We start from the raw sequence: 27,662 nt of genomic DNA on the forward strand, positions 1-27,662 counted from the left end.
GGCTTGACAGGGATAACAGAGAGCCTGAGACAGATATTGAAGATAACTCTAAAATAACGCACCCTTGAGCAAAAAACCCCCCAAAACACTCTTCATCAGAAGAGATGTAGTTGATAAGTGGACTGGTCACGAGCCTCGTTTTGAATCGGGGTTGCCAGACACACAAGGTTGCCAGATTGGCCAGTCGCACCAAAGTATTGCGCAGGAGCAGAGCAAGTTTTTTGCATAATATAATATTTTAAAAATGTGTTTTTAGACCACTAAAAATACCCTAGCCTCGCCCCTGCCAGCAACTCAGTGACAAGACTCCACTGACTTACTGGTTTAATGACCTAGTGTAGGTTATATAATTGAAGATATTGTATTTTATATCGTACTATTTCATATCATAATTAAAGCTTAAATATATTTGATGTCTTTTAAGGTCATAACATGTAAAAATCAAAATGAAGGTGTTGTGAATGCGAGGATGCTTATGTACTTATCCTTGAGGCAGGGTGGGGATTTTAATAAAAAAACTTTTATTCAAGAAAATGAGTAAAAATAATAAGAATCAACTATCAATAAAGCCACCATGAAGACGTTTTAAAATGTCTCTATAGGCCTACCTGTGTCTGTTCCTGGTGTAGTCCTATTTGTGGCCTCATTTTCGTGCCCGGCTCTGTAATGCCTCAGCATTGAAGAGGTGCTTTTATTAATGTAGGACAGTTCTGTCCAACAAATGCAACATTTAACCTGCCGAAAATAAAATAATTTAAACTGAGTCAATTTGAAATGGATTTGAATTCTGAAAGATCAAGTGAGAACAGGGAGGAACAGGATGAAAAAACAAAATAAAAACAAATGCCTTATTTGCCAGCATTTAGCTGTTATGCTGCAAACAAGTGGAACAAACTGCCAGTGGAGATTAAACTTTCACCAAATGGAGACATTTTTAAATCCAGGTTAAAGACATTTCTGTTCTCATGTGTCTATGCATGAAATCTGTACGCTATCTTTGAACTTATCTGGACAGTTGCTTGTTTTTAAATTAATTTAAATGATTTTATTTGTTTGTCTTTATATTCTTTTATGTATTTTAATGCTTCTTCCACTCCCTGCTGCAATGCTTTTATTTTATGTAAAGCACTTTGAATTGTTTTGTACATGAAATGTGCTATACAAATAAATTTGATTTGATAAATAAATAATAAGTTACATTTAAGTTTGAATAAATCCTCTCACCTTTTAAATTAAGTATGTTTTGCTCAGTGAGGAATGAGGAACCAGGAAAACATCCACCTCAGCTACAGTAAGTGTTGATCACTGATAAAAGGTGGTTAGTTGCTTCAGATCTGCACAAACCGGTTTTTTTGGGGGGGGTTTTCAGAAGCATAACCTGACTGTTATGTCACTGATGGTACTGCTGTTATGACAGTTCATCACAAATAGAGGGCTCCAGTGTTATTGGCCCAATTGCATTATGTTAGTTGGTGGGCCAAAGGTCTACGACCGGACCAGGAGAGGTTGTAACGTGACTCCCCCTTGTTAATCCATGCTCCCCATGATCGAGTCCTGACCAGAACCAGGAAATACCACCACATTAGTCCAGTGCTCAGGTCTCTGCACTGGATCTACACATATTAAAAGGTGAGAGGATTTATTCAAACTTAAATGTAACTTATTATTTATTTATCAAATCAAATTTATTTGTATAGCACATTTCATGTACAAACAGTTCAAAGTGCTTTACATAAAATAAAAGCATTGCAGCAGGGAGTGGAAGAAGCATTAAAAATACATAAAATAATATAAAGAGAAACAAAAAAAATCATTTAAATGAATTTAAAATCAGGCAACAGTCTAGATAAGTTAAAAGATATTTCATGCATAGACACATGAGAACAGAAATGTCTTTAACCTGGATTTAAAAATGTCTCCATTTGGTGAAAGTTTAATCTCCACTGGCAGTTTGTTCCACTTGTTTGCAGCATAACAGCTAAATGCTGCTTCTCCATGTTTAGTCTGGACTCTGGACTGGACCAGCTGACCTGAGTCCTTGGATCTAAGAGCTCTGCTGGCTTTATATTCTCTGAACAGATCACAGATTGTAAACCATCAGCGGGCTTTTAAAATCTATTCTGTGACTGACTGGAAGCCAGTGTAAAGATTTTAAAGCTGCTGTGATGTGTTCAGATCTCTTAGTCCGGGTTAAAACTCCAGCAGCAGCGTTCTGGATGAGCTGCAGATGTTTAATGCTCTTTTTGGGAAGTCCAGTTAAAAGAGCATTACAGTGATGGAGTCTACTGGAGATGAATGCATGGATGAGTTTCTCCTGGTCTGTTTGGGAGAGGAAACCTTTAATTCTGTTGATGTTTCTGAGGTGGTAAAAAGCTGCCTTGGTGACAGCTTTGATGTGGCTGCTGAAAGTCAGATCTGAGTCTATCAACACTCCGAGGTTACCGACTTGGTCAGTGATTGTAAGGTCCCGAGTCTCAAGATATCTACCAAAAGAGAAAACACAACGGCAAGAGAAAACACAACGGCACATAAAAAAACACAACAGCAAAAGAGAAAACACAACAGCAAATTAAAAAACACAACGGCAAAAGAGAAACCACAGCGACATTAACCAAAACGGAAAAGGTAGGTACCCTCGGTCGAAATTAATCGTCGCTGATTGGACTGGTGGTGGTCCGTGCTTCAAACCGGAAAGACTATGGTTTACATGTTTTCAAAATATAAGCGCTGCTAGTTACAACGTACACACTGCTATTAAAGAATACTATATTAAAAAGTAAGTAATAATGATCTTAGATGACTTTTTAGACTTTTACACTTCAAATAATACTTTCAAAATAAATTGGTTTCAACAATTTATCAAGAACCCATAGTGTTTTTTGTTCCGCCTTATAAAGTTTAATAACATCTTGTCAATATCTTTTGAGAAATTTTTGTTAACATCAAGAGATAAAGTAAGACCGGATATTTACATCAAAATATTCTTTAATAGCAGCGTGTATGTTGTCACTAGCAGCACTTTTATTTTGAAAACATGTAAACCATAGTCTTTCCAGTTTAAAGGACAGACCACCACCAATTCAATCAGCGACGATTCACTTCTCCCGAGGGTACCTACCTTTTCCGTTTTGGTTAATGTCGTTTTCTCTTTTGCCGTTGTGATTTGCACTTCAGGGCCACCGTAGATTTCATTTTTGTGGTGCCTTGAGATGTTGTGATTCGACACTTTATAATTAAAACTGAATATTAATTTAATTTAATCTAATAGGCTTTCACCTGCAGGTGGCGCTGCAGAGAACATATAACCTATTGGAAGCTCAGATAAATACTAACCTCCATCCATCCATCCATCCATCCATCATCTTCCGCTGGTCCGGGGATCGGGTCGCGGGGGCAGCAGCTTGAGCAGAGAGACCCAAACGTCCCTGTCCCCGGCCACTTCCTCCAGCTCTTCTGGGGGGACCCCGAGGCGTTCCCAGGCCAGCCGAGAGACATAGTCTCTCCAACGTGTCCTGGGTCTTCCCCGGGGCCTCCTCCCAGTGGGACGGGCCCGGAACACCTCACCGGGGAGGCGTCCAGGAGGCATTCTCACTAGATGCCCGAGCCACCTCATCTGACTCCTCTCGATGCGGAGGAGCAGCGGTTCTACTCCGAGCCTCTCCCGGATGACCGAGCTTCTCACCCTATCTCTAAGGGAGAGCCCAGACACCCTGCGGAGGAAACTCATTTCGGCCGCTTGTATTCGCGATCTCGTTCTTTCGGTCACTACCCACAGCTCGTGACCATAGGTGAGGGTAGGAACATAGATTGACCGGTAAATCGAGAGGTTCGCCTTCTGGCTCAGCTCCTTCTTCACCACGACGGGCCGGTGCAGAGCCCGCATCACTGCAGACGCATCACCGATCCGTCTGTCAATCTCCTGCTCCATTCGTCCCTCACTCGTGAACAAGACCCCGAGATACTTGAACTCCTCCACCTGGGGAAGGATCTCATTCCCGACCCGGAGAGAGCATTCCACCCTTTTCCGGCCGAAGACCATGGTCTCGGATTTGGAGGTGCTGATTCTCATCCCAGCCGCTTCACATTCGGCTGCGAACCGCTCCAGTGAGAGCTGAAGGTCACGGCCTGACGACGCCAACAGAACCACATCGTCCGCAAAGAGCAGAGACCCGATTCTGAGGTCGCCAAACCGGACCCCCTCAACGCCCTGGCTGCGCCTAGAAATTCTGTCCATAAAAATTATGAACAGAATCGGTGACAAAGGGCAGCCCTGACGGAGTCCAACCCTCACAGGAAACATGTCCGACTTACTGCCGGCAATGCGGACCAAACTCTGACACCGGTCATACAGGGACCGAACAGCCTGTATCAAAGAGTCCGGCACTCCATACCCCCGGAGCACCCCCAACAAGAGTCCCCGAGGGACACGGTCGAACGCCTTCTCCAAGTCCACAAAACACATGTAGGGCGAACTCCCATGCACCCTCCAGGACCCTGCGGAGGGTATAGAGCTGGTCCACTGTTCCACGGCCAAGACGAAAACCACACTGCACCTCCTGAATCCGAGATTCGACTATCCATCGGATCCTCCTCTCCAGTACCCCCGAATAGACCTTACCAGGGAGGCTGAGGAGTGTGATCCCCCTATAATTGGAACACACCCTCCGGTCCCCCTTTTTAAAGAGGGGGACCACCACCCCGATCTGCCAGTCCAGAGGCACTGCCCCCGATGTCCACGCGATGCTGCAGAGGCGTGTCAACCAAGACAGCCCCACAACATCCAGAGCCTTGAGGAACTCAGGACGGACCTCATCCACCCCCGGGGCCTTGCCACCGAGGAGTTTTTTGACCACCTCGGCGACCTCAGCCCCAGAGATGGGAGGTCCCACGTCCGAGCTCCCCAACTCTGCTTCCTCATCGGAAGGCGTGTCGGCAGGATTGAGGAGGCCCTCAAAGTATTCCCCCCACCGACTCACGACGTCCCTTGTAGAAGTCAGCAGAGCCCCGCCCTCACCATACACGGTGTTGACGGTGCACCGCTTCCCCCCCCTGAGCCGCCGGATGGCGGACCAGAATGTCCTCGAGGCCGTCCGGAAGTCGTTCTCCATGGCCTCCCCGAACTCTTCCCAAGCCCGAGTTTTTACCTCAGCAACCGCCGAGGCTGCGTTCCGCTTGGCCTGTCGGTACCCATCAGCTGCTTCCAGAGTCCCACTGGCCAAAAATGCCCGATAGGACTCCTTCTTCAGCTTGACGGCCTCCCTCACCACTGGGGTCCACCAGCGGGTTCGGGGATTGCCGCCACGATAGGCACCAACCACCTTACGGCCACAGCTCCGGTCGGCCGCCTCAACAATGGAGGCACGGAACATGGCCCATTCGGGCTCAATGTCCCCCACCTCCCCCGGGACATGGTTGAAGTCTGCCGGAGGTGGGAGTTGAAACTCCTCCTTACAGGGGATTCCGCCAGCCGTTCCCAACAGACCCTCACAATACGATTGGGCCTGCCAGGTCTGACCGGCTTCCTCCCCCACCAGTGGAGCCAACTCACCACCAGGTGGTGATCAGTTGACAGCTCCGCCCCTCTCTTCACAACAAATAGGAATACAAAAAATGTGAGAAATAGAAATCTAAATAAATATAAATATATATAGAACAAATATAAATATATAAATAAACATTGAAATGTACAAATGACTAACTGAAATATACAAATGTTGTGCGTGTACAGTGTGTATGAATGTTCTGTGTGAAAGGGTATGTGGATGTCCTGATGGACCTAATTTTTCACACGCGAGGCAGACTAAACCCGGTGCAGTGTCCTTCATCATCGGGGTACTCGGCACGGATACGCAGGACCACACAGGCAGGAATGACCACTCTGATCCGGCGACCCAAAAAGCCCCAGCACCACGCCACGAACTGCCTGTAGGCCAAATACCTGAAGCGCCTGGAAGAACAGATAGAAAAAATGACACTTGCAGAGAATGCTGTTATTGCTATGTTGTACATATTTACATATTCCTATGGATTATTCTTGATTGTGTTTTAATAATGTCTTGTAAATAAATCTACAAACACTCTTCATACTGTCTGCATAGTTGAATTATCAGGCTCTGTTGGGTGGGTGTACTGTAAACTCTATGTATGTGGCTATGAGTGATTATTTTACAACGCTTACCGATGCGTTCTTCTCAGGCGTAAACTGCCAAAATGGTGCCTGTAGACTCGCCCAGCGGTTTGTAGCGAATATACATTGAGACAGACCGGCTCAAACCCTGGATGATCCAGCATACATGCTGGCTCTGCCGCCACTTCTCCTAGTAGTGCTGTGACCTAATAAAGATTAGAACTAGACATGGTAAGTGTCATTTCAGGAACAGGTGGATCGAAATGTTTACAGTGTTACCTGAGGGATCTCCATGCAGCATCTATTCTCCCTTTCTGTGGGCATTATCTCGCAATTTCCACATTGACACCTATTATTAAAAAAAAGGCAGTGTAATGATATTCTGTTTTCAGGTAATGCCGGCAAATATAACAATGAAACACCTTTAGTGGCAAGTAAATGAGTTAACAGGTGAGCATGGAGAGTAATTACATGCTGGTCAGAGTACTATCATGTTTTTTGCATGCCATAGGCTACTGTATAACTACATGGGCAACGCACAGCTGGCTGTTCCCAGTGAAGACAGGCTGCTAAAAAGGTGTACACAGAAATATGTGGCATAAGTTTCACTTCGTGTAGTCACACTTTGGACCAGCACATGGTCAGGATATGATGAGGTATGTTTTTTTGTATATTACAGCATGTAAACCTTTTTGTCTAGCAAACTTGGTTATAAATCGCTCCCCTTATGTCAACACTGGGTGGAGAATCATTTGCCAAACAGGACAGTGTTTGTGGGGGTAATTGCAATTTTCATGAAATTACCCACCGGCGTTTATTACAGTTGTTTTTCATAACATGTTGGCAATGTGTACTATGGGAAATACTTTGGCAGTGTTACTGTTGTACAATGCAAGGCGACATTGAGAAAGTTACTTGGTGTAGAGACTGGAGATGCCAGCAGCCATACTCACTAATGTTAGCACTGCAAATACGTGCCCACATTACAAAATAAGTTGGGAACTTATACGCTTTGTAAGCAAAAATAATATTTTAGGTAGTCCTGATGTAGTGACTAATTTCTGCTCTAATTAGGCTACCGTAGGCTAAGCGACTGCTATCTGCGCACCTCAGTGGTTCGGACCGACCCAACTATAAACAATCCAGACATAACATTTCAAACTCACCATTCTGAGACGTTTTGCTGAAGGCGCTGCTGATCTGCAGTTTGTTGCTGAACTGCTTGCGCCTCGGCTTCAGGGTCCGATTCCGGGTCGAAGGCGAACGGTACGATGGTTTGCTCACCTGCCATTTCTATTTTTTTTTTCCTACTAGCAGGCAGCTAACATGCGCGGAGCCAAAACAGAGAATCAGACACGCCCCCATTCAGCCATGACACACCCCTCGCGCTCCTCCTTGCTTCTCATTAGGAAAACAGGGCACTGGAGAGAGCGCTGAAATGCGGCTTTCTTCTAAGAGGCCAAATCTGCGTTTTCCGGGTGAATTTTGAGAAGGCCTGGGGGTATAACATCCTGAAGCCTCCGAAAGCCCATTTAAAGTGCCACTACTATACCATGCCATGGGAACTTTAAAGATAAAGTTTTTTTTAATGAAGAATGAGGAACCAAATATAAAAACATCAAGAACCAGGAAAACATCAACCTCAATTACAGTAAGAGCTTGTTGATGACTTTTTAAAAAAGCTAATTATGTTCAGGACTACTCAGACCTGTTTTTTTTTTTTTTTTACCTCAGTCACAAGCTAATGCATATCCTGACTGTTATCTCACTGATGGAACTCCATAGGGTTTTATCTCTCTCTTAATGAAAGAGTTTACAGAGCGACCAAAACGCTCCCGCCTCTGATGTTAAAATGTTCTAAATTATATATTTAAATTCAGGCCACTTGTATTTGGAAGGAGATGATTTGTGTGCAACCCAAGTGTAGAAAAATGTGCCGTGAAGGACTGATGGAAACTCATTCCTGAACCTCCCAATTCAAGACTAGCTGAAACAAAATGATCATTTCCAAATGTTGGCTAAATTTAGTCCAGTGCATGTTAGTTCCTCAGGGTGTATATTAAAGAATTGCCACAATAAGGAGTACTGTTATTTGCCAGTTTTGGTCAATTCTACATTGAATTAATTTAATAGAAAGACAATATGTGTTAATGGGTACAATGATAATATTTTATTTTTTTTCCTGCTAATATGCATTAAGGAATAAGGAGTTTTACTCTGTGTGAGGTTTGTGTGGATTGGTTGTGCCCCCCCCAAAAAAATATAAATAAATATTTGAAATTAAAGAAAAAAAAACAACACTTCATTATAAATGAAAATATATGAAAGGTTAAAATAAGTTGAAAACATTGTTCATTAAGGTTGAAACAGGAATATTCAGTAGGAGGTTTGCCCTGTTTGAGGTTTGTTTGGCTCTTAAAAGAGCCGTTGTATCGTTTTCGGTTGCCGGGTGTTTACTTGGCCTTGGCGGCCTTCTCGGTCTTCTTGGGCAGCAGCACCGCCTGGATGTTGGGCAGCACGCCGCCCTGAGCGATGGTGACGCCGCCCAGCAGCTTGTTGAGCTCCTCGTCGTTGCGGACGGCCAGCTGCAGGTGGCGGGGGATGATCCTGGTCTTCTTGTTGTCGCGGGCAGCGTTTCCAGCCAGCTCCAGGATCTCAGCGGTCAGGTACTCCAGCACAGCCGCCAGATAGACGGGAGCTCCGGCTCCGACACGCTGAGCATAGTTTCCCTTCCGGAGCAGCCTGTGGACACGGCCGACGGGGAACTGAAGGCCGGCCCGGGAGGAGCGGGTCTTTGCCTTTGCTCTGGCTTTGCCGCCGGTCTTTCCTCTTCCAGACATGATGCTGCGTTAGTTTCAAATATCACAGTGACGGTGAATGACTAACGCTCACGTGCCAGCGAATATAAAGAAACACAGCTGCTCGTTCATTGGTCAGACTGAGCGTTAAAGTAGTCGACCAATCACAGTAGAGCTCACGTTAAACACGCATATCATTAACAAGACTCCCGCTCCGTGGCTGAAAAATTCAAAATATCTAACGGTTACTCACAGTTTCTCCCCAAATTTAGGCTCGTTTGTTATTGTTTACAGCACTACATCAGAAGAAATGTTTGTTTTGCTCTTTTCAAGGCATCTTTATTTATACAGCGCATTTCATACCACAGGCAACTCAATGTGCTTTACATAAAGACAAGACGTTTAAAAGAACAGCATAAAGCAGCATAAAAAAGGCAATTTAAAGAGAATAAAAATTAAAACACACAGTTAAAAGCAATCAAAGAAGATGCGAAAAAAGAAAAATATAAAACAATTAAGAGGATTTATAGCATTATGCTCTAAAATTATTTAAACATATTGTTCTTTTAAAAAAAGTCAAATGTGTAGAAAAACACATCATAATACTTGATAAAAGTAGTCAAGTAATGTACATTAAAGCAAAGTATTCCAAATCTTAGATTAAAGTGTAAAGGCAACTAATCATATCATCAAATAGAATGAACGAATAGAATTGCTTGTTTTAACTTTTCAGTGGAAGTTTTAACTACAGAATAACTCAGAAGAATGGTGCATAAAACATGTGTTTCAGGAGCATCTCCAGCAGCCTGATTCTCTGGGTGGACAGAATTGACTTTAAGGGATCTCTGGAGGTTGGAGGTCAACTGCTTGTAAGGGTTGAGATAAAAATATTTCGTTGACGGTGTACGCGTGTTTGGAAATGGAGGCACTGCAATGCTATGGCAGGCCTCAATTAATGTAATATATAATTAAAATATAATTAATATAGAATAATCTAAAACAAAGTGTAAAAAAGAATATAAGCTATACAAGATATACAAAGTAAAGAGAGTTAAATAAAATAAGTTATAGCACTATGGTTGAGTTATTGCCCATATTGCACTACACTTGTGTTAATTAAACATTGTATGCACATAGTCTGACCATAAATAGATAAGATATCTGCGTAAGACATCTGCGTATTGTAAGTTTGGCTTAAAAATGTATAAAAACTTAATAGAATTATTGCGGCGCTCCCTACAGGAGAAGCAACGGCAGCTCCAGCTCAGGTTTGAGAGCAAAGCAGCCACCAAGCTGAATTATGCACTCAGTGGAGGTCTACTGAATCCGTCCACATGGTGGTGCTGCCACATATGCTTGGTTTACAGCCAGAGGGATTCTGATCACCAAGAAATCTTTATCATCTCCATATTGTTGAAAGAGTCACAAATGTTGAGAAAGAAATGTGAACTAATAAAACTTCAAAGTAAACTAGTTACAATTGTTCATGAAAAATTCATTTTCCTGTAAATAACTTTCCTACAAAGGTCTCTAATAGCTTCGATGTTACGCTTTAAGCTTGTTGGTGTTTAAAACTGAAACATATAAACACAGCATTCAGCATCTTTCCTTTAATAAACCCATTCTAAAATACTCTGCCCTATAGGATGTGTTTTATTTAAAGACACCGTTTTTAGATTTACCAACTTAAGTTTTCATATCCATTAGATTTTTAATGGTGTATCAATTATTTAATTAGTAAATAAACATTCTTATGATTTCAGATCTGCCTGATTAGTCAGCCCTGCTTTCATAAAAAGTTATGATTATTAGATAAAAAGTAAAAATTCGTTGACTCCTTTATGTTAAATAGATAAATTCCACCACCTGGATCTCTCTATGGGAAAGATGTTTCCTCACATTACTCTGATGCTACATTTGATTTTCTGATTTCACTCTGTTGACGTGTATGTTTGAAACAAATGAAGAAATATTCTCAGACGTTGCTGCATTGACACATTTATTGAGAAAACTGAGAATCAGAAAAAGAATCACTTTGAATCATGAGAAGTAATAAAACATCCACATTTTCCATTTATATTCATCATTATTTGCATTTTGATGCAGATTTGGATTTAGACACAGAGTTATTTTGATTCCAGATGATCAGATAAATGTCAGTTTAATATGATTAACCTGCAGATCATCTTTCAGAAACAGAGAAACTGTTTTTCTCTCACACGGTGAACAGCAGATGGCCGCTGAAGGTTGTGTGGCGATTTTCGTCGTCAAATATTTTTGTATGAGCCCACTGTTGTACAAATACTTGATCTCCCCTCTCCAGCAGCAGTGTGGCACCATTAGAGGACTTTACATAACCGGACGTCTGATGTTCGTATGAGATGAAGATTCTTGCTCCGTTTTTCAGCAACACAGCGCCTGAACCTTCATTGCCACCATGTCCACCTATGTACCACTCAAAGTGGTAGGCTCCTTTCACCGGTGCAGTGAAAATACCTGCAGGATGTTTGTTGATGTTGTTAAATGATAAATCAAATCTGAAATTTGGTCAGACTTGTTGTGATGTAGGTTGTTACCTGTGTGTTGGTTGTAGGCATTTCCAATGTTTGTTACGACATGACTGAAGACCAACGTAGTAAAAATGTTAAAGGGTCCAAAATGTTTGGCGCTGTCAACCACCAGAGAAGCTGAGAAAGCCACCTGACTGACTGTTAAAGAGAGAATATCAGAATTTAAGCTGGTGTTGAGTCACACCTTCATCACAATTATAACAGCTAAACATATTTCTATGTTATAAAACAAAACAAAAAATATTTCAGCAACTTTCATGGATCAGTAAAAAATTCTACTTTTTTCTAAACATAATAACACACGGCGGTCTCACCATGTGGACAGTTTTACATCACTGACAGATTCAATGGAATGTACGGTTCAGCTGAAACCAAATGAACGTGTTACGTTGAATTTCTAACAGTTTAGTAGAATCTAAATTCAGAGCATATCAAAGCACAGAAATAATCTGTTTGAAGAGTTCCAGTCAGGATTCAGAGTGCATCACAGCACAGAAACTGCACTGCTGAAAGTTACCAATGATCTCCTCTTAGCCTCTGATAGCGGACTTGTGTCTGTGCTTGTCCTGTTGGATCTCAGTGCTGCATTTGATACGGTCGATCACAGTATCTTATTACACAGACTTGAACATGTTATTGGGATTAAAGGAACTGCATTAGGCTGGTTTAAATCATATTTATCTGAAAGATTTCAGTTTGTTCTTGTAAATGAAGAATGTTCCTCACACACCAGTGTAAGTCATGGAGTTCCTCAGGGTTCTGTGCTTAGACCGATTCTTTTCATTTTATACATGCTTCCATTAGGTAACATTATTAGACAGCATGGCATAAATTTCCATTGCTATGCTGATGATACTCAGCTGTACTTATCTATGAAACCAGATGAACCCAATAGGTTGGTCAGACTACAAGCATGTCTTAAAGAGTAACTAAAGTCGTTATCTTTGGACCTGAGCGCTTCAGGGAGAAATTGTCTTGCTATATAGTTATTCTAGATGGTATTTTCTTCGTTTCGTTTCGTTTTGTTTATTCCAAGCAAAAATAATATACAGAACAAGCGGCTAAGTATTTGTGCAAATTCAAATAAGCTTGGAAATGAGTGGGATGAAGACAAGCATCTTTCTTGGCTTCTAGTTCTACAGTGAGGAACCTTGGAGTTATTTTTGACCAGAACTTATCATTTGACTCGCATATAAAACAGGTTTCTAGGACTGCCTTCTTTCACCTTCGTAATATTGTTAAAATCAGGAACATCTTGTCTCAGAGTGATGCAGAAAAACTAATTCATGCATTTGTTACTTCAGGATTGTACTACTGTAATTCTTTATTATTGGGCTGTCCCACATATTCTCTGAAAAGCCTTCAGTTGATCCAAAATGCTGCAGCCAGAGTTCTGATGAGAACTAACAGCAGAGATCATATTTCTCCAGTTTTAGCTTCTCTTCATTGGCTCCCTGTTAAATTCAGAATAGAATTTAAGATTCTTCTCCTCACATATAAAGCTCTTAATGACCGAGCTCCATCATATCTTAAAGATCTCATTGTAAGATATTTTCCTAACAGAGCACTTCGCTCCCAAACTGCAGGTTTACTTGAGGTTCCCAGAGTTTCTAAAAGTAGAATGGGAGGCAGAGCCTTCAGTTATCAGGCCCCTCTCTGTGGAACCAGCTGCCAGTTTGGGAGGCAGAGCCTTCAGTTATCAGGCCCCTCTCTATGGAACCAGCTGCCAGTTTGGGAGGCAGAGCCTTCAGTTATCAGGCCCCTCTCTGTGGAACCAGCTGCCAGTTTGGGAGGCAGAGCCTTCAGTTATCAGGCCCCTCTCTGTGGAACCAGCTGCCAGTTTGGGAGGCAGAGCCTTCAGTTATCAGGCCCCTCTCTGTGGAACCAGCTGCCAGTTTGGGAGGCAGAGCCTTCAGTTATCAGGCCCCTCTCTATGGAACCAGCTGCCAGTTTGGCTTCAGGAAGCAGACACCCTCTCTACCTTTAAGATTAGGCTTAAAACTTTCCTTTTTCATAAAACTTATAGTTAGGGATGGCCCAGGTGACCCTGAAACATCCCATATTTATGGGAACCAATCAGATTGATTATGATTTCCTTCCAGTACCTTCCAGCTGCTTCTTCAGCTTGTTCGTCTCAGTCTCCTGTCCCTCCAACTTCGTATCATGGTCTGAAAAACAGAGCATTGGTTTCATGACACAGATATATGTTGCAAATATTTGCATCTTGTTGACAAAGCTTAGACACCCTCTAATATGTCAGCATCATGCAGGCTTTGGATCCACACTGGAAAATTTGTTCATCATAGAGAACATTTTCCAAACTAAAGATCGTTTTAACTTGAATTCATTAATTCATGAAAAAGATTAAAACTAATACAAGTTAATTAACACAAATAAACACATTAATATTCCTGCAACATGTGCCTTCAAACTCATGTCCAGACCGAGTTTCAGCCTAACAGTTTGATTGGATTAATCATAGCTGTGATGATTTCCACATGAAATTGTCTTGCTATATAGTTATTCTAGATGGTATTTTCTTCGTTTCGTTTTGTTTCGTTTATTCCAAGCAAAAATAATATACAGAAAGAACAAGCGGCTAAGTATTTGTGCAAATTCAAATAAGCTTGGAAAGGAGTGGGATGAAGACAAGCATCTTTCTTGGCTTCTAGTTCTACAGTGAGGAACCTTGGAGTTATTTTTGACCAGAACTTATCATTGGACGCTCATATAAAACAGGTTTCTAGGACTGCCTTCTTTCACCTTCGTAATATTGTTAAAATCAGGAACATCTTGTCTCAGAGTGATGCAGAAAAACTAATTCATGCATTTGTTACTTCAAGATTGGACTACTGTAATTCTTTATTATTGGGCTGTCCCACATATTCTCTGAAAAGCCTTCAGCTGATCCAAAATGCTGCAGCCAGAGTTTTGATGAGAACTAACAGGAGAGATCATATTTCTCCAGTTTTAGCTTCTCTTCATTGGCTCCCTGTTAAATTCAGAATAGAATTTAAGATTCTTCTCCTTACATATAAAGCTCTTACTGACCGAGCTCCATCATATCTTAAAGATCTCATTGTAAGATATTTTCCTAACAGAGCACTTCGTTCCCAAACTGCAGGTTTACTTGAGGTTCCCAGAGTTTCTAAAAGTAGAATGGGAGGCAAAGCCTTCAGTTATCAGGCCCCTCTCTGTGGAACCAGCTGCCAGTTTGGGAGGCAGAGCCTTCAGTTATCAGGCCCCTCTCTGTGGAACCAGCTGCCAGTTTGGGAGGCAGAGCCTTCAGTTATCAGGCCCCTCTCTGTGGAACCAGCTGCCAGTTTGGGAGGCAGAGCCTTCAGTTATCAGGCCCCTCTCTGTGGAACCAGCTGCCAGTTTGGGGGGCAGAGCCTTCAGTTATCAGGGCCCTCTCTGTGGAACCAGCTGCCAGTTTGGGAGGCAGAGCCTTCAGTTATCAGGCCCCTCTCTGTGGAACCAGCTGCCAGTTTGGGAGGCAGAGCCTTCAGTTATCAGGCCCCTCTCTGTGGAACCAGCTGCCAGTTTGGGAGGCAGAGCCTTCAGTTATCAGGCCCCTCTCTATGGAACCAGCTGCCAGTTTGGGAGGCAGAGCCTTCAGTTATCAGGCCCCTCTCTGTGGAACCCGCTGCCAGTTTGGGAGGCAGAGCCTTCAGTTATCAGGCCCCTCTCTGTGGAACCAGCTGCCAGTTTGGGAGGCAGAGCCTTCAGTTATCAGGCCCCTCTCTATGGAACCAGCTGCCAGTTTGGGAGGCAGAGCCTTCAGTTATCAGGCCCCTCTCTGTGGAACCCGCTGCCAGTTTGGGAGGCAGAGCCTTCAGTTATCAGGCCCCTCTCTATGGAACCAGCTGCCAGTTTGGCTTCAGGAAGCAGACACCCTCTCTACCTTTAAGATTAGGCTTAAAACTTTCCTTTTTAATAAAACTTATAGTTAGGGATGGCTCAGGTGACCCTGAAACATCCCATATTTATGGGAACCAATCAGATTGATTATGATTTCCTTCCAGTACCTTTCAGCTGCTTCTTCAGCTTGTTCGTCTCAGTCTCCTGTCCCTCCAACTTCGTATCATGGTCTGAAAAACAGAGCATTGGTTTCATGACACAGATATATGTTGCAAATATTTTCATCTTGTTGACAAAGCTTAAACACCCTCTAATATGTCAGCATCATGCAGGCTTTGGATCCACACTGGAAAATTTGTTCATCATAGAGAACATTTTCCAAACTAAAGATCGTTTTAACTTGAATTCATTAATTCATGAAAAAGATTAAAACTAATACAAGTTAATTAACACAAATAAACACATTAATATTCCTGCAACATGTGCCTTCAAACTCATGTCCAGACCGAGTTTCAGCCTAACAGTTTGATTGGATTAATCATAGCTGTGATGATTTCCACATGTTACCTTTCAGCTGCTTCTTCAGCTTCTCGATTTCAGCTTCCTGTCTCTCAAACTTTGCTGGATGTGACAAAAAACACAGCATGAACGGCTTTTTTAATTTCAATTTGTCTTCAATTCTCTGGAATCTTCTTTTTTCACCCAGAAAAAATACAAAACATGGCTCCTAAGTTCATTCATTATCTGACAAAACATGTACCTGCATTGTCGTTTTTTAGGAACTTGAGCTCCAGCCTCTCCAACGAGGCGATCATCTCTCTCAGAGCAGCATGGACGTCCGGTGAAAATGACTGCTGGAGTGCCAACGCCTCCGTCTGCTCCGTCTCCACGGAGCAGACGGAGCAGACCACAAGAAGCAGCGGGAGAAACAGAGCGATCTTCATTCTTTCTCTGGGAATCTGCACACCTCGACTGTGTCACCTGCAAACCTGAGAGATTTATATAGCCGAAAAAAGAGGTGTGAGGATGAGGGAGGTAACGTCCTGCCAGGTAAACATCAGATTAAGATCAGGTGACTATTCACATGAGGATGTGTTTGCCAGCAGAGAGGAATGTGCTCATACAGCATAACGAAGAATAAACATTGAGTTTGTGCAAAGACACATTTTCCCCCAATGAGCTACAGAGCCCTAGTTAGCTGGTTAGCTGTCCACAGCACCAACCAAAAAGTCCCCGAGGTGTTGGGGAAGCTGGCGCTGTCCTTTGGCCCGTTCACAGTTTAAACTCAAAAAGATAGAGATGAATATACTTAGTATAATGTGTTATTAAAAGGAGGGGAAATTAAAGATGAACAGCCTGTTTTTAACAGGCTACTCTGTACTCTGAGTACTTTCACAGAACAAGAAAGTTTAAACCAGCTTAGCAGTTAATAATGTGAAGTCAGTATACGCAGTTTAATTGTTTTTAAAAAAGTAGAATCTCAGTTTAAAAGAAGAATGCCACCTTTTAATCTAAGTAGGTTTTACATGTTCAAGAATGAGGAACCATTCAGAGTATACGTAAGAACCAGGAAAACACCGACCTCAGTTACAGTAAGCGTTGATCACTGAAAAAGATGGTACGATCTGTTCAAACCTGTTTTTATTTTATTTTTTATTTATAAATAAATAATAAGTTACATTTAAGTTTGAATAAATCCTCTCACCTTTTAAATTAAGTAGGTTTTGCTCAGTGAGGAATGAGGAACCAGGAAAACATCCACCTCAGCTAGAGTAAACTTTGATCACTGATAAAAGGTGGTTAGTTGCTTCAGATCTGTACAAACCGGTTTTTATTTTATTTTTTGTTTCCTTTTGTACACAATAGTCACGATCTAATATATAATCTTTATCTCTGCACTTTGCAGTCATTTGTCAGTCAGTATATGTATATGAATGTGTAATGTATTGTATTAATGATGTTTGTACTGTAATGTTTCCATTGTGGGCTTTGAGCTTGGAATAAAGTTTATAGATTTGTTTCTGTTGGTCTCTTCATGACCTCCTGCCTGCACTTTACTGGTTCCCAGTCAGGTGCAAAGTGGCCAAGATGAAAGTCATCCCCACCAAATCTGAGGTCACAGTTCACAATCAGAACACGATGCAGTGCTCCTTTCCTGGTCGGGATTAGCTTTTTGCCTCCAGCTGAGAAGTTTATAAATCTCAAGATCTTGTTCACAGGTGATGGCAAGATGGAGCAAGAAATGGACGGACAGATCAGGGATTTGTCAGCATTATTGGGGGTGTTGTTGCGGTCCAATGCGGTGAGGAGGCAGCTGAGCAGAAATGTGATGCCTTTGATAAACTGGTCCAACTTTGTTCCAATCCTCACAGGTGGTGATGAGATTTGGGCCGTGACTGGAACAATGAGACTGCAGATTGAAGAGACTGAAAAGAGTTTCCTTCAGAGGGTGGTTGGGCCTTCAAGTCCCGTGAAGGATTCATTACATAATGTTTCCTCATACTTTTGGAATTCATTTTGACTAAAAGATGTACAGATCTGTCATGGTAAGTGGCCAACAATCAAAGTTAGAAAAAAATGGTGAAATGTAAATACGTAAAATGTAAATCAAACGTTTTTTTAAAAAGTTACATTTAAGTTTGAATAAATCCTCTCACCTTTTAATATAAGTATGTTTTGCTCAGTGAGGAATGAGGAACCAGGAAAACATCCACCTCAGCTACAGTAAGTGTTGATCACTGATAAAAGGTGGTTAGTTGCTTCAGATCTGCACAAACCGGTTTTTTTGGGGGGGTTTTCAGAAGCATAACCTGACTGTTATGTCACTGATGGTACTGCTGTTATGACAGTTCATCACAAATAGAGGGCTCCAGTGTTATTGGCCCAATTGCATTATGTTAGGTGGTGGGCCAAAGGTCTACGACCGGACCAGGAGAGGTTGTAACGTGACTCCCCCATGTTAATCCTGTATTATGATGGCCAGTGTTGGTAACTGCAATAAAGCCAGTTCAACGGATTATGAAGTCTCGGTATCTACTAATTGGTCTCCATAGAAACAAGACCGTTCTCTGTCGAGCAGTTCAACCAATCAGAGGCGAGGGATGGCAGAGTGGAATTAACATGAGGGAAGATTTTCTCCCTTCATACTCACTCAAGTGCACTTTCTTCTGATCCTCGGGCAATATTTACGGGAAAATACGTTTATGTATATTTACAGTAGTGACGGGTCCGGCAACACCGATGCATCTGCGCATGTGTCGAACTCATTCATGGTGGCTTTATTGATAGTTAATTCATATTATTTTTACTCATTTTCTTGAATAAAAGTTTTTTAAGAATCCCCACCCTGCCTCAAGGACAAGTACATAAGCATCCTCGCATTCACAACACCTTCATTTTGATTTGTATATGTTATGACCTTAAAAGACAGGTTTTTTTGCTCAAGGATGCATTATTTTAGTGAGCATTTTATTTTATTTTCTAGCAGTTGTTTTTGTTTCAACTCTTTACTCCCAAAATAAATGTTGAGTTATCTTCAATATTTGTCTCAGGCTCTCTGTTATCCCTGTCAAGCCACAATGAATGACGAGGTCAAAATTGAATGTTGTAGGGGAAAACACTACTCAAAGCAAAACTAATACAGCTCCAAAATTTATAAAATGCACTAGTTTGCCTTAGTTAGTGAGAAATAATGTGCCTCCGAGCACTGGGGGCTGGGCCCCCCTAAAGACCAGATCCTAAAATCGCCCCTGGTTGCCGGTAATGATTTTTAAGATCCAGGAGGTGTCAGTAGTGAGCAACACAGTACCGACAGCATCGACACAGTTTGGAAACGTGTCTAAACGCTTCAGGACGCCCAATGGACCCATCACTAGTAGATACATTTAGAAATCTGAGTTAACAGACTTAACTTCTTCTGGGTGTATATTAAAAGAAAACAGTATTATATAATAGTGGTATTTGAGATTCTATTCAAGTATTTTTCAGAAAATACGCATTGATTTCAAGAGAGTAAGGATCTATAAAAGATCTATAAAAAAAAAAAAATATATATATATATATATATATATATATATATATGCCTGCTCTCAATTTTCTGCTGTGGTGAAGACAGGAAGTTTTGCAAAGACTTCTACTAGTGTTGTGACGTTCGCGAACGAGCCGGTCTTTTGAACGGCTCTTTGGTGCCGTTTACAAATACCCGGGTATTTTGAAAAACGAAGACCTTTCCCTTCGTTTGTTCCTTTCGTTTATACACAAACGGAGTTTTTTCCTCCGAAAACGAAGCTAAAAAAAAAAAACTCCGGCAAAAGTGGAGATTACACACAGTTTGTGTGTAAACTGGTTGAAAGAGACGAAAACAGAGTTTTCAGAATGGAATGCGGAGTTGTCGTCAGAGTACAGAGCCCCGCCCCTATCTGGCAAGCATGGAGGTACTAGCAGCATTTCTGTTGTTGAGAGCTATACTTGCTTGTGTGATTTTGAAAATTACAGTCATACAATGTATTGAACAACAAAGGCGCATTACGGCGCGGAGAGCAGCAATTGCGGAGCTTCTGTTGGCAGACAGAGCCCGGCCATACCACCGTCAGGCTTGGCGTAATTTAACAGCTCCTGATAGCGTATTTATGCGGATCAATGTAGACGTGTTTTTTTTTTTTTTTTAAACGGGGCTGTGTTCACCAAGTTTTTTTTGAAAACGAAGGTTAGAAAATATGCGCTTATCAAAATACCCGGGTATGTGTAAACAGCACCTTTGATATGAACGAAGGGAGCCGAGTTGCAGCGGCGCGGGAGCCGTTCTATTTCTTGTTCTTTTTTTTTTTACTTATGCGTGTCTCACGCAGCTCCCAGGGGACATCTAGTTGCAGATTCCCCCCACATAGGACAAATACTAGTAGGGCACAGGTAGCTTGCACGTGCCCTTCACACGTGCGTGTCTGAGTGAGCACTGACACTTCTGTATGGGGGGAGGCCTTTGTGGTGCCACGCCGACACATAGAACGTGAGGGAAAAGTAATATAGGAATCTAGTCAGAGTCACTCATTGCTTACAGAAAGGGAAGCAGCCAAATTTGTTTCGAAATGAGCTAGAGAAAGAGGAGCAATATTGTGTCCACTTTCAAGCTGAGGGGGATGCCAAAGCTAAATGTAACTTATGCATCTTATGTATGATTTCTGCCGCATTCCCAAATGTGTGCAGGACTTTGCGTTTGTGGAGTAACCACAGACAGTCAAACAAGACTAAGAAAATCTTTTGAGTAACCATGTGTACGAGCGGACATGGCGGAAATTGATTATAAGCCTAAAATACTTAAGAGCCAGTTTTTTGAACAGCTCTTTGAAAGGAACGAGCCATAAAGAGCCAGATCCCCAAAAGAGCCATAAATCCCATCTTTAGAAAAATTTTCCAATCAACAGTGTTTGCTGTACTAAACAATATTCAATAGGAGATTTACTCTGTTGGATGTTTGTTTGGCTCTTAAAAGAGCCGTTGTATCGTTTCCGGGTGTTTACTTGGCCTTGGCGGCCTTCTCGGTCTTCTTGGGTAGCAGCACCGCCTGGATGTTGGGCAGCACGCCGCCCTGAGCGATGGTGACGCCGCCCAGCAGCTTGTTGAGCTCCTCGTCGTTGCGGACGGCCAGCTGCAGGTGGCGGGGGATGATCCTGGTCTTCTTGTTGTCGCGGGCAGCGTTTCCAGCCAGCTCCAGGATCTCAGCGGTCAGGTACTCCAGCACAGCCGCCAGATAGACGGGAGCTCCGGCTCCGACACGCTGAGCATAGTTTCCCTTCCGGAGCAGCCTGTGGACACGGCCGACGGGGAACTGAAGGCCGGCTCGGGAGGAGCGGGTCTTTGCCTTTGCTCTGGCTTTGCCGCCGGTCTTTCCTCTTCCAGACATGATGCTGCTTTCCTTTCAAATGTTACAGTGATAGTGAATGACTAACGTTCACATGCCAGCGAATATAAAGAAACACAGCTGCTCGTTCATTGGTCAGACTGAGCGTTAAAGTAGTTGACCAATCACAGAAGAGCATTAACAAGACTCCCGCTCCGTGCCTGAAAAATGTAAAATCTCAAACGGTCATTCACAGTTTCTCCCCAAATTTAGGCTCGTTTGTTATTGTTTACAGCATTACATCAGTAAAAATGTTTGTTTTTCCTCTTTTCAAGGCATCTTTATTTTTATAGCGAGCGCATTTCATACCACAGGCAACTCCATTTGCTTTACATAAAGACAAGACGTTTAAAAGAACAGCATAAAGCAGCATAAAAAAGCAATTTAAAGAGAATAAAAATTAAAACCCACAGTTTAAAGCAATCAAAGAAGATGCGAAAAAAGAAAAATATAATACAATTAAGAGGATTTATAGCATTATGCTCTAAAATTATTTAAACTTTTTTTTTTTTTTTAATTGATACAAGTCAAATGTGTAGAAAAACACATAATACTTGAAAGTAGTCAAGTAATGTACATTAAAGCAAAGTATTCCAAATCTTAGATTAAAGTGTAAAGGCAACTAATCATATCATCAAATAGAATGAACAAATAGAATTGCTTGTTTTAACTTTTCAGTGGAAGTTTTAACTACAGAATAACTCAGAAGAATGGTGCATAAAACATGTGTTTCAGGAGCATCTCCAGCAGCCTGATTCTCTGGGTTGACAGAATTGACTTTAAGGGATCTCTGGAGGTTGGAGGTCAACTGCTTGTAAGGGTTGAGATAAAAATATTTCATAATCATGCGTGAGAGGAAAATGTCTCCTGTTCTGATTTTTGAGCTGATAGGGATTTTAAATTAAATCCCAAACCATGTACGATCAAACTGCACATGGTTCTAAGTCTGAACTGATAAATAAGCCTGTGGACGTAGGATTAGGGTGCATCTTCACTTATTCTGCAGGTCAGTTGCTGTGACTTAAAATGAACATGCAGCTTCTCAGGTTTAGTTTTAATTTGTCCCATCCCCATTTCTGATCTTCATTAAGAATAAAAAATGAGTTTTGGTGTCAATGGTTAGATATTCATTAAGCGTTTGTAGAAGAAAAAAGTATCAGTATCATAAACAGCATGGGTTTCACTTGGTGGCATTATACATCACTACTGCAGATGTTTCCCCAAAATTCAGTTTTGAGGGTTCTTTTAACCCTTTGTGTGGTCTTAACATTGTGTTTACTTCCCTTGTCCTACGGGTCAGAAGTGAGCCGCCCTACCAAAGCCCCAAAATAAAGCAACTTAATTGAATTTTAAATCCAAAATCTATTTTGTATGATGAAACCACCTGTTATTTATCTATTCAACTCAATTCAATACATTTTTTATCATGTATTTTTTGTTACACAATACAGAAAGACAATCAGCAGTTTTCAGGATTACACTTTTTATTTTTTTTTTTTTAAACCACAAACCAACTGTCAGTTGGACCAACAGTTTTCTTGTTTTCTCAGTTTTCTTTTACATAAAGGTTTATTATTGCTATTATATAAATGTGAAGTAATTACTTCTGAATTAATTATATTGAAAGGGAAAAAAACAGTGAACTTTTTTCTGGTGTTTAAATGTTTTTATAATTCAAGGGTCAAAAATGACCCATAAGACAATCTTTGTCCCCTAGTGGTGTACAGCCCACATGGAAACATAAACAAAAATAAAGTGTGACTTTTTCTAATGATGGGGTCCCTTTAGGAAAAGTCATAACATTTCAAGTTGGAAAAAGATAGTTTAAGGTATTTTTTCTACAGCTAAACATGGTAGTGGCTCACTTTAGACCCGCAAGACAACAGGAGGGATAAGCTTCCATTTTAGGTACTTCAGGCTTCAAAGGATTAAGTGCAGACAAGGACTACATTATAATTTATTTTTTCTTTCCATTTCTGTAAAAAAAAAAAAAAATAAATAATTAGCAAAGGATCAGAGGATTTACTTATTGAAATCTGCTCTACACATGTTTTGACTGCATCGTACACATAACTGAAGCTAAACAGCAGGTCTGAGCTCTTCAGGTAAAGGTGGGTGGCTCTTAAAAGAGCCGTTGGGTAGTTTTTAGCGGGTTTCGGATGAGTTTAACCCCCGAAGCCGTAGAGAGTGCGGCCCTGCCTCTTGAGCGCGTACACCACATCCATGGCGGTCACGGTCTTCCTCTTGGCGTGCTCGGTGTAGGTGACGGCATCGCGGATGACGTTCTCCAGGAAGACCTTGAGCACACCGCGGGTCTCCTCGTAGATGAGGCCGGAGATGCGCTTGACTCCGCCGCGGCGGGCCAGGCGGCGGATGGCGGGTTTGGTGATTCCCTGGATGTTATCACGGAGAACTTTACGGTGCCGCTTAGCGCCCCCTTTACCGAGTCCTTTGCCTCCCTTTCCTCTGCCACTCATTTTTGCGTTTACTCTGAAACCTCAAAGACCAACTGACGCCGCTGAGCGCGCGCTCTGTGTTTATATCTGAACTGCGGACGTAAAGGAGGACAGGGGGCGGAGTTTCGCTGGATGGCACGTCAACGCCGAAAACATTGTGTTGGTGAAACATTCAAGACATAACTTGCTTAATTCTCAAACGTTTAGGTTATTATACATATCAAAGTAGTAAGCTAATTATCACACTACAGACGAAGTCCATATTTATTTTTTAAAATAAAAACGTAAATATTTCACGTTTATTTGCCCCATGACTCAACTTTATTTATCCCTTGGGATGACTCCCTCAGGGAAATTCAAGTCCCTGGTAGCTCCAAACACACACATAGGATCTCTATAAATCTAAAATACAGTATAATATAGAATAATTAATATAACATATAATTAAAATATAATTAATATAGAATAATCTAAAACAAAGTGTAAAAAAGAATATAGGTTATACAAGATATACAAAGTAAAGAGAGTTAAATAAAATAAGTTATAGCACTATGGTTGAGTTATTGCCCATATTGCACTACACTTGTGTTAATTACACATTGTATGCACATAGTCTGACCATAAATAGATATGATATTGCACAGTAGTGACGTGAATTATTGCACAGATGACCGAATAAATAAAATATCGCACAGGGTCTTTTAGTATGTAAAACAGTGTAAAATGGTGGAGATTTCTGCGAGATAAGAGTAATAGCGTCAGAGCAGATCACTTAGCGTAACTATGGTTACCTCAGGTTTGACTGTCTCCCGGACATCTCACCCTGTGGTAAGATGGCCGACTTCTGCTGACGTTCTAAACTCAGACGTAACACATCTAGCCATTCTATACATATCTATGGCGGCCACCTTTAACCACAGAACTACATCTGGTCTTTCTTACTAAATAAAAGCTCTTAATATCACTACAGGATGTTACATTTCAGTTTTCAAACATCCCTATCCAGGGCTCCTAAAATAGCTTACATATATAAATATATATAATTCTGCTGCTACATCTGCTTATTGTAAATAAATAAAACATCCATATTTTCCATTTATATTCATCATTATTTGCATTTTGATGCAGATTTGGATTTACAGACAGTTATTTTGATTCCAGATGATCAGATAGATTTAAGTTTAATGATTAAGAACAACAGGAACTAAAATCCTGGTTCAACTCAAACTTCCTTGAATTAAATTGCTATAAAACAGAAATTATTTTAATAGGCACAAAATCTACAGATAACAAATTCCATAACTTTCCCATTTCCATTGATAACCCTTCCATCTCTCCCTCACAACTTCTTTGTCTTATTTAATTTTAATTTAGTTTGATTTTATCTTTGATGATGTAAGGTGACCCTGTGTGTAAAGTAAGGCACCTATACATGGAATACATTACATTTGCAATTATGGATCAACTTTAAGCAAGTGAAATCACAGGTGCAAATGAAAGAAAGCACAAGATTATATATAGTCTTTTGATATACAATTTAAGTTGTTTTTAGATGGAGAAGAGGCTATAAAAATATTTCGAATCAGTGTCTCCTGTAATAAACAATGTTCAGTAGGAGAATTGCTGTTAGAGGGTTGTTTGGCTCTTAAAAGAGCCGTTGTATTGTTTTTTGTTGCCGGGTGTTTACTTGGCCTTGGCGGCCTTCTCGGTTTTCTTGGGCAGAAGCACCGCCTGGATGTTGGGCAGCACGCCGCCCTGAGCGATGGTGACGCCGCCCAGCAGCTTGTTGAGCTCCTCGTCGTTGCGGACGGCCAGCTGCAGGTGGCGGGGGATGATCCTGGTCTTCTTGTTGTCGCGGGCAGCGTTTCCAGCCAGCTCCAGGATCTCAGCGGTCAGGTACTCCAGCACAGCCGCCAGATAGACGGGAGCTCCGGCTCCGACACGCTGAGCATAGTTTCCCTTCCGGAGCAGCCTGTGGACACGGCCGACGGGGAACTGAAGGCCGGCCCGGGAGGAGCGGGTCTTTGCCTTTGCTCTGGCTTTGCCGCCGGTCTTTCCTCTTCCAGACATGCTGCTGCTTTCCTTTCAAATATTACAGTGAGAGTGAATACTTGACGTTCACATGCCAGCGTATATAAACAAACCCAGCTGCTCGTTCATTGGTCAGACTGAGCGTTAAAGTAGTTGACCAATCACAGTAGAGTTCACGTTAAACACGCATATCATTAACAAGACTCCCGCTCCGTGGCTGAAAAATTCAAAATCTCAAACGGTCACTCACAGTTTCTCCCCAAATTTAGGCTCGTTTGTTATTGTTTACAGCACTACATCAGAAGAAAATATAAGACGGTTAAATTTTATTTTCCAATAATTTTCCTACTTGTAACATTTACAAAGTCCATTTTTTCTTCTGCACTTGTGGATTGTTTTAATGTCTGTTTTCCTGTTTTGTAAACACACTATTTTTTAATAGTTGATACAAGTCAAATATGTAGAAAAACACTTGATAATACTTGATAAAGTAGTCACGTAATGAATATCAAAGCGCAGTATTCTAAATCTTAGATTAAAGTGTGAAGGTAACTTATCACTGTCATCAAATGTAAAATGAATATAATTTCTTGTTTTAATCAAAGTCATTTTTTTTTCGGAAATAATAAGCAACTTGAAATGATCCATTCAGTCTGTGCTGGAATGAGAAGAACTCTTCCAGAACTGTGTCATCGGTGGTTCTTCTGTAGAAGTAAGTGTAAGTTTGAAAACTACTGAATAACTCAGAAGACATAAAAACGAGCTAGCCTGAATTCGGTGCATAAAACATGGTTTTTCAGGAGCATTTCAAGCAGCTTGATTCTCTGGGTTGACAGAATTAACTAAAGGGATCCCTGGTGTAGACGGATTTTCCATTTAGGAAAGTTTATCCAAGTCAGACCACCGACATCAGTTTTGCCATCTTCACTTGGTAAGAAATGAAAAATGTTGTCAGTCCGCTGTGAAAGTTGCTCTAATTCTGATCGCTGAGTTCACCGTCTTGTTGCCTGTATATAAGTTTATTTGGGAAGACAGCCATTATGATTAATCAGAAATTAATTGTACAAGTTTCTGGTTATAATGCATATCTTCCTTAATCACACCTTCCATCTAACAGGCTAATCTCCCCATCTGACAACAGTTGTCTCTTAAAGGGGAACTCCGGGGCATTTGAAGCGTGTTTCCATTGCTAGAGGTTGTCAAATACTGATAGTAGGACACAGACAGGTGCAAATCTGCGCTCCCTGGCCCTCATTTATCAAACTTGCGTAAGACGGAAAACATGCGTAGGTCGTGTGTACGTTCTTTTCTGCGCAAAGGTTGGCATTTATCAAATCCATCGTGAGCGCAGGAAAGATGAAATCGCCACGACAGGTCTGAAGCCGTGTACGCACTTTTCCATTTTGACTTGCGGTGACTGCAATAGCATACATAAACAGCAGCGTCACTAGTGCGTGCCTCATGAGTCGCAACAAATCCCTCGGTTAAAATTACAGACTTATCACTTCAGAGAAGGCCCATGTTTTATTTGACTTCAACACAAATATAAACATAAACGCAAATTAAATAAATAAAAAAATTAAACAAGTACAACTCCGTAATTGGAAGAGTGATGGCTCATTATTCAACCGCCTATTTAAGAGGTGATTCTAGCGGCGCGGTAATGGCGAAACGATGGCAGATCTGGCTTTGTTGGAGGACCTGAACGCGCGGATCAGGCGCGAGAGAGTGTTCCGGGACCGGCAGAATCTCTTTCGGGAAAATGATGAGTGGCTCATGAGCCATACAGGTGAGGTGCTTTAACACTGCGCATACGCAAAGACGTAGCTCCGATCAGGCCAGCCACCCTCTCCTCCAAGGCACTCAAATCCAAACCTGGATCGGAGACCCCCCCCCTCCGTTTGTGACATGCTGCGTCGGAGA

At 41.7% G+C, this 27,662-nt stretch overlaps 4 protein-coding genes across 4 annotated transcripts; all 4 read right to left on the reverse strand.

Moving 5' to 3' along the window:
* Positions 1 to 8,353: 8,353 nt before the first annotated feature.
* Positions 8,354 to 9,000, reverse strand: LOC142401621 (histone H2A). Its single transcript, XM_075487090.1, has one exon. The coding sequence runs from the start codon at positions 8,965 to 8,967 to the stop codon at positions 8,581 to 8,583; it is 387 nt and encodes a 128-aa protein (XP_075343205.1). The 5' UTR covers positions 8,968 to 9,000; the 3' UTR covers positions 8,354 to 8,580.
* A 1,907-nt stretch (positions 9,001 to 10,907) lies between these two features.
* Positions 10,908 to 16,345, reverse strand: LOC142401839 (complement C1q-like protein 2). Its single transcript, XM_075487302.1, has 6 exons — positions 16,117 to 16,345; positions 15,924 to 15,977; positions 15,524 to 15,586; positions 13,601 to 13,663; positions 11,502 to 11,633; positions 10,908 to 11,421 (listed from the first exon to the last, which is right to left on the reverse strand). Exons 1-6 carry the CDS (start codon positions 16,298 to 16,300, stop codon positions 11,141 to 11,143), a joined length of 777 nt encoding a protein of 258 aa, XP_075343417.1. The 5' UTR covers positions 16,301 to 16,345; the 3' UTR covers positions 10,908 to 11,140.
* Positions 16,346 to 20,862: 4,517 nt separating this feature from the next.
* On the reverse strand, positions 20,863 to 25,811 carry LOC142401900 (uncharacterized). Its single transcript, XM_075487356.1, has 3 exons — positions 25,396 to 25,811; positions 23,767 to 23,836; positions 20,863 to 21,267 (listed from the first exon to the last, which is right to left on the reverse strand). The coding sequence occupies exons 1-3, from the start codon at positions 25,776 to 25,778 to the stop codon at positions 20,869 to 20,871; spliced, it is 852 nt and encodes a 283-aa protein (XP_075343471.1). The 5' UTR covers positions 25,779 to 25,811; the 3' UTR covers positions 20,863 to 20,868.
* On the reverse strand, positions 22,807 to 23,763 carry LOC142401840 (histone H4). The gene has a single exon (XM_075487303.1). It carries the CDS (start codon positions 23,727 to 23,729, stop codon positions 23,418 to 23,420), a length of 312 nt encoding a protein of 103 aa, XP_075343418.1. The 5' UTR covers positions 23,730 to 23,763; the 3' UTR covers positions 22,807 to 23,417.
* Positions 25,812 to 27,662: the final 1,851 nt, after the last annotated feature.

The sequence above is a fragment of the Odontesthes bonariensis genome, chromosome 16 (assembly GCF_027942865.1).
Source record: "Odontesthes bonariensis isolate fOdoBon6 chromosome 16, fOdoBon6.hap1, whole genome shotgun sequence".
Lineage (NCBI taxonomy): Eukaryota > Metazoa > Chordata > Actinopteri > Atheriniformes > Atherinopsidae > Odontesthes > Odontesthes bonariensis.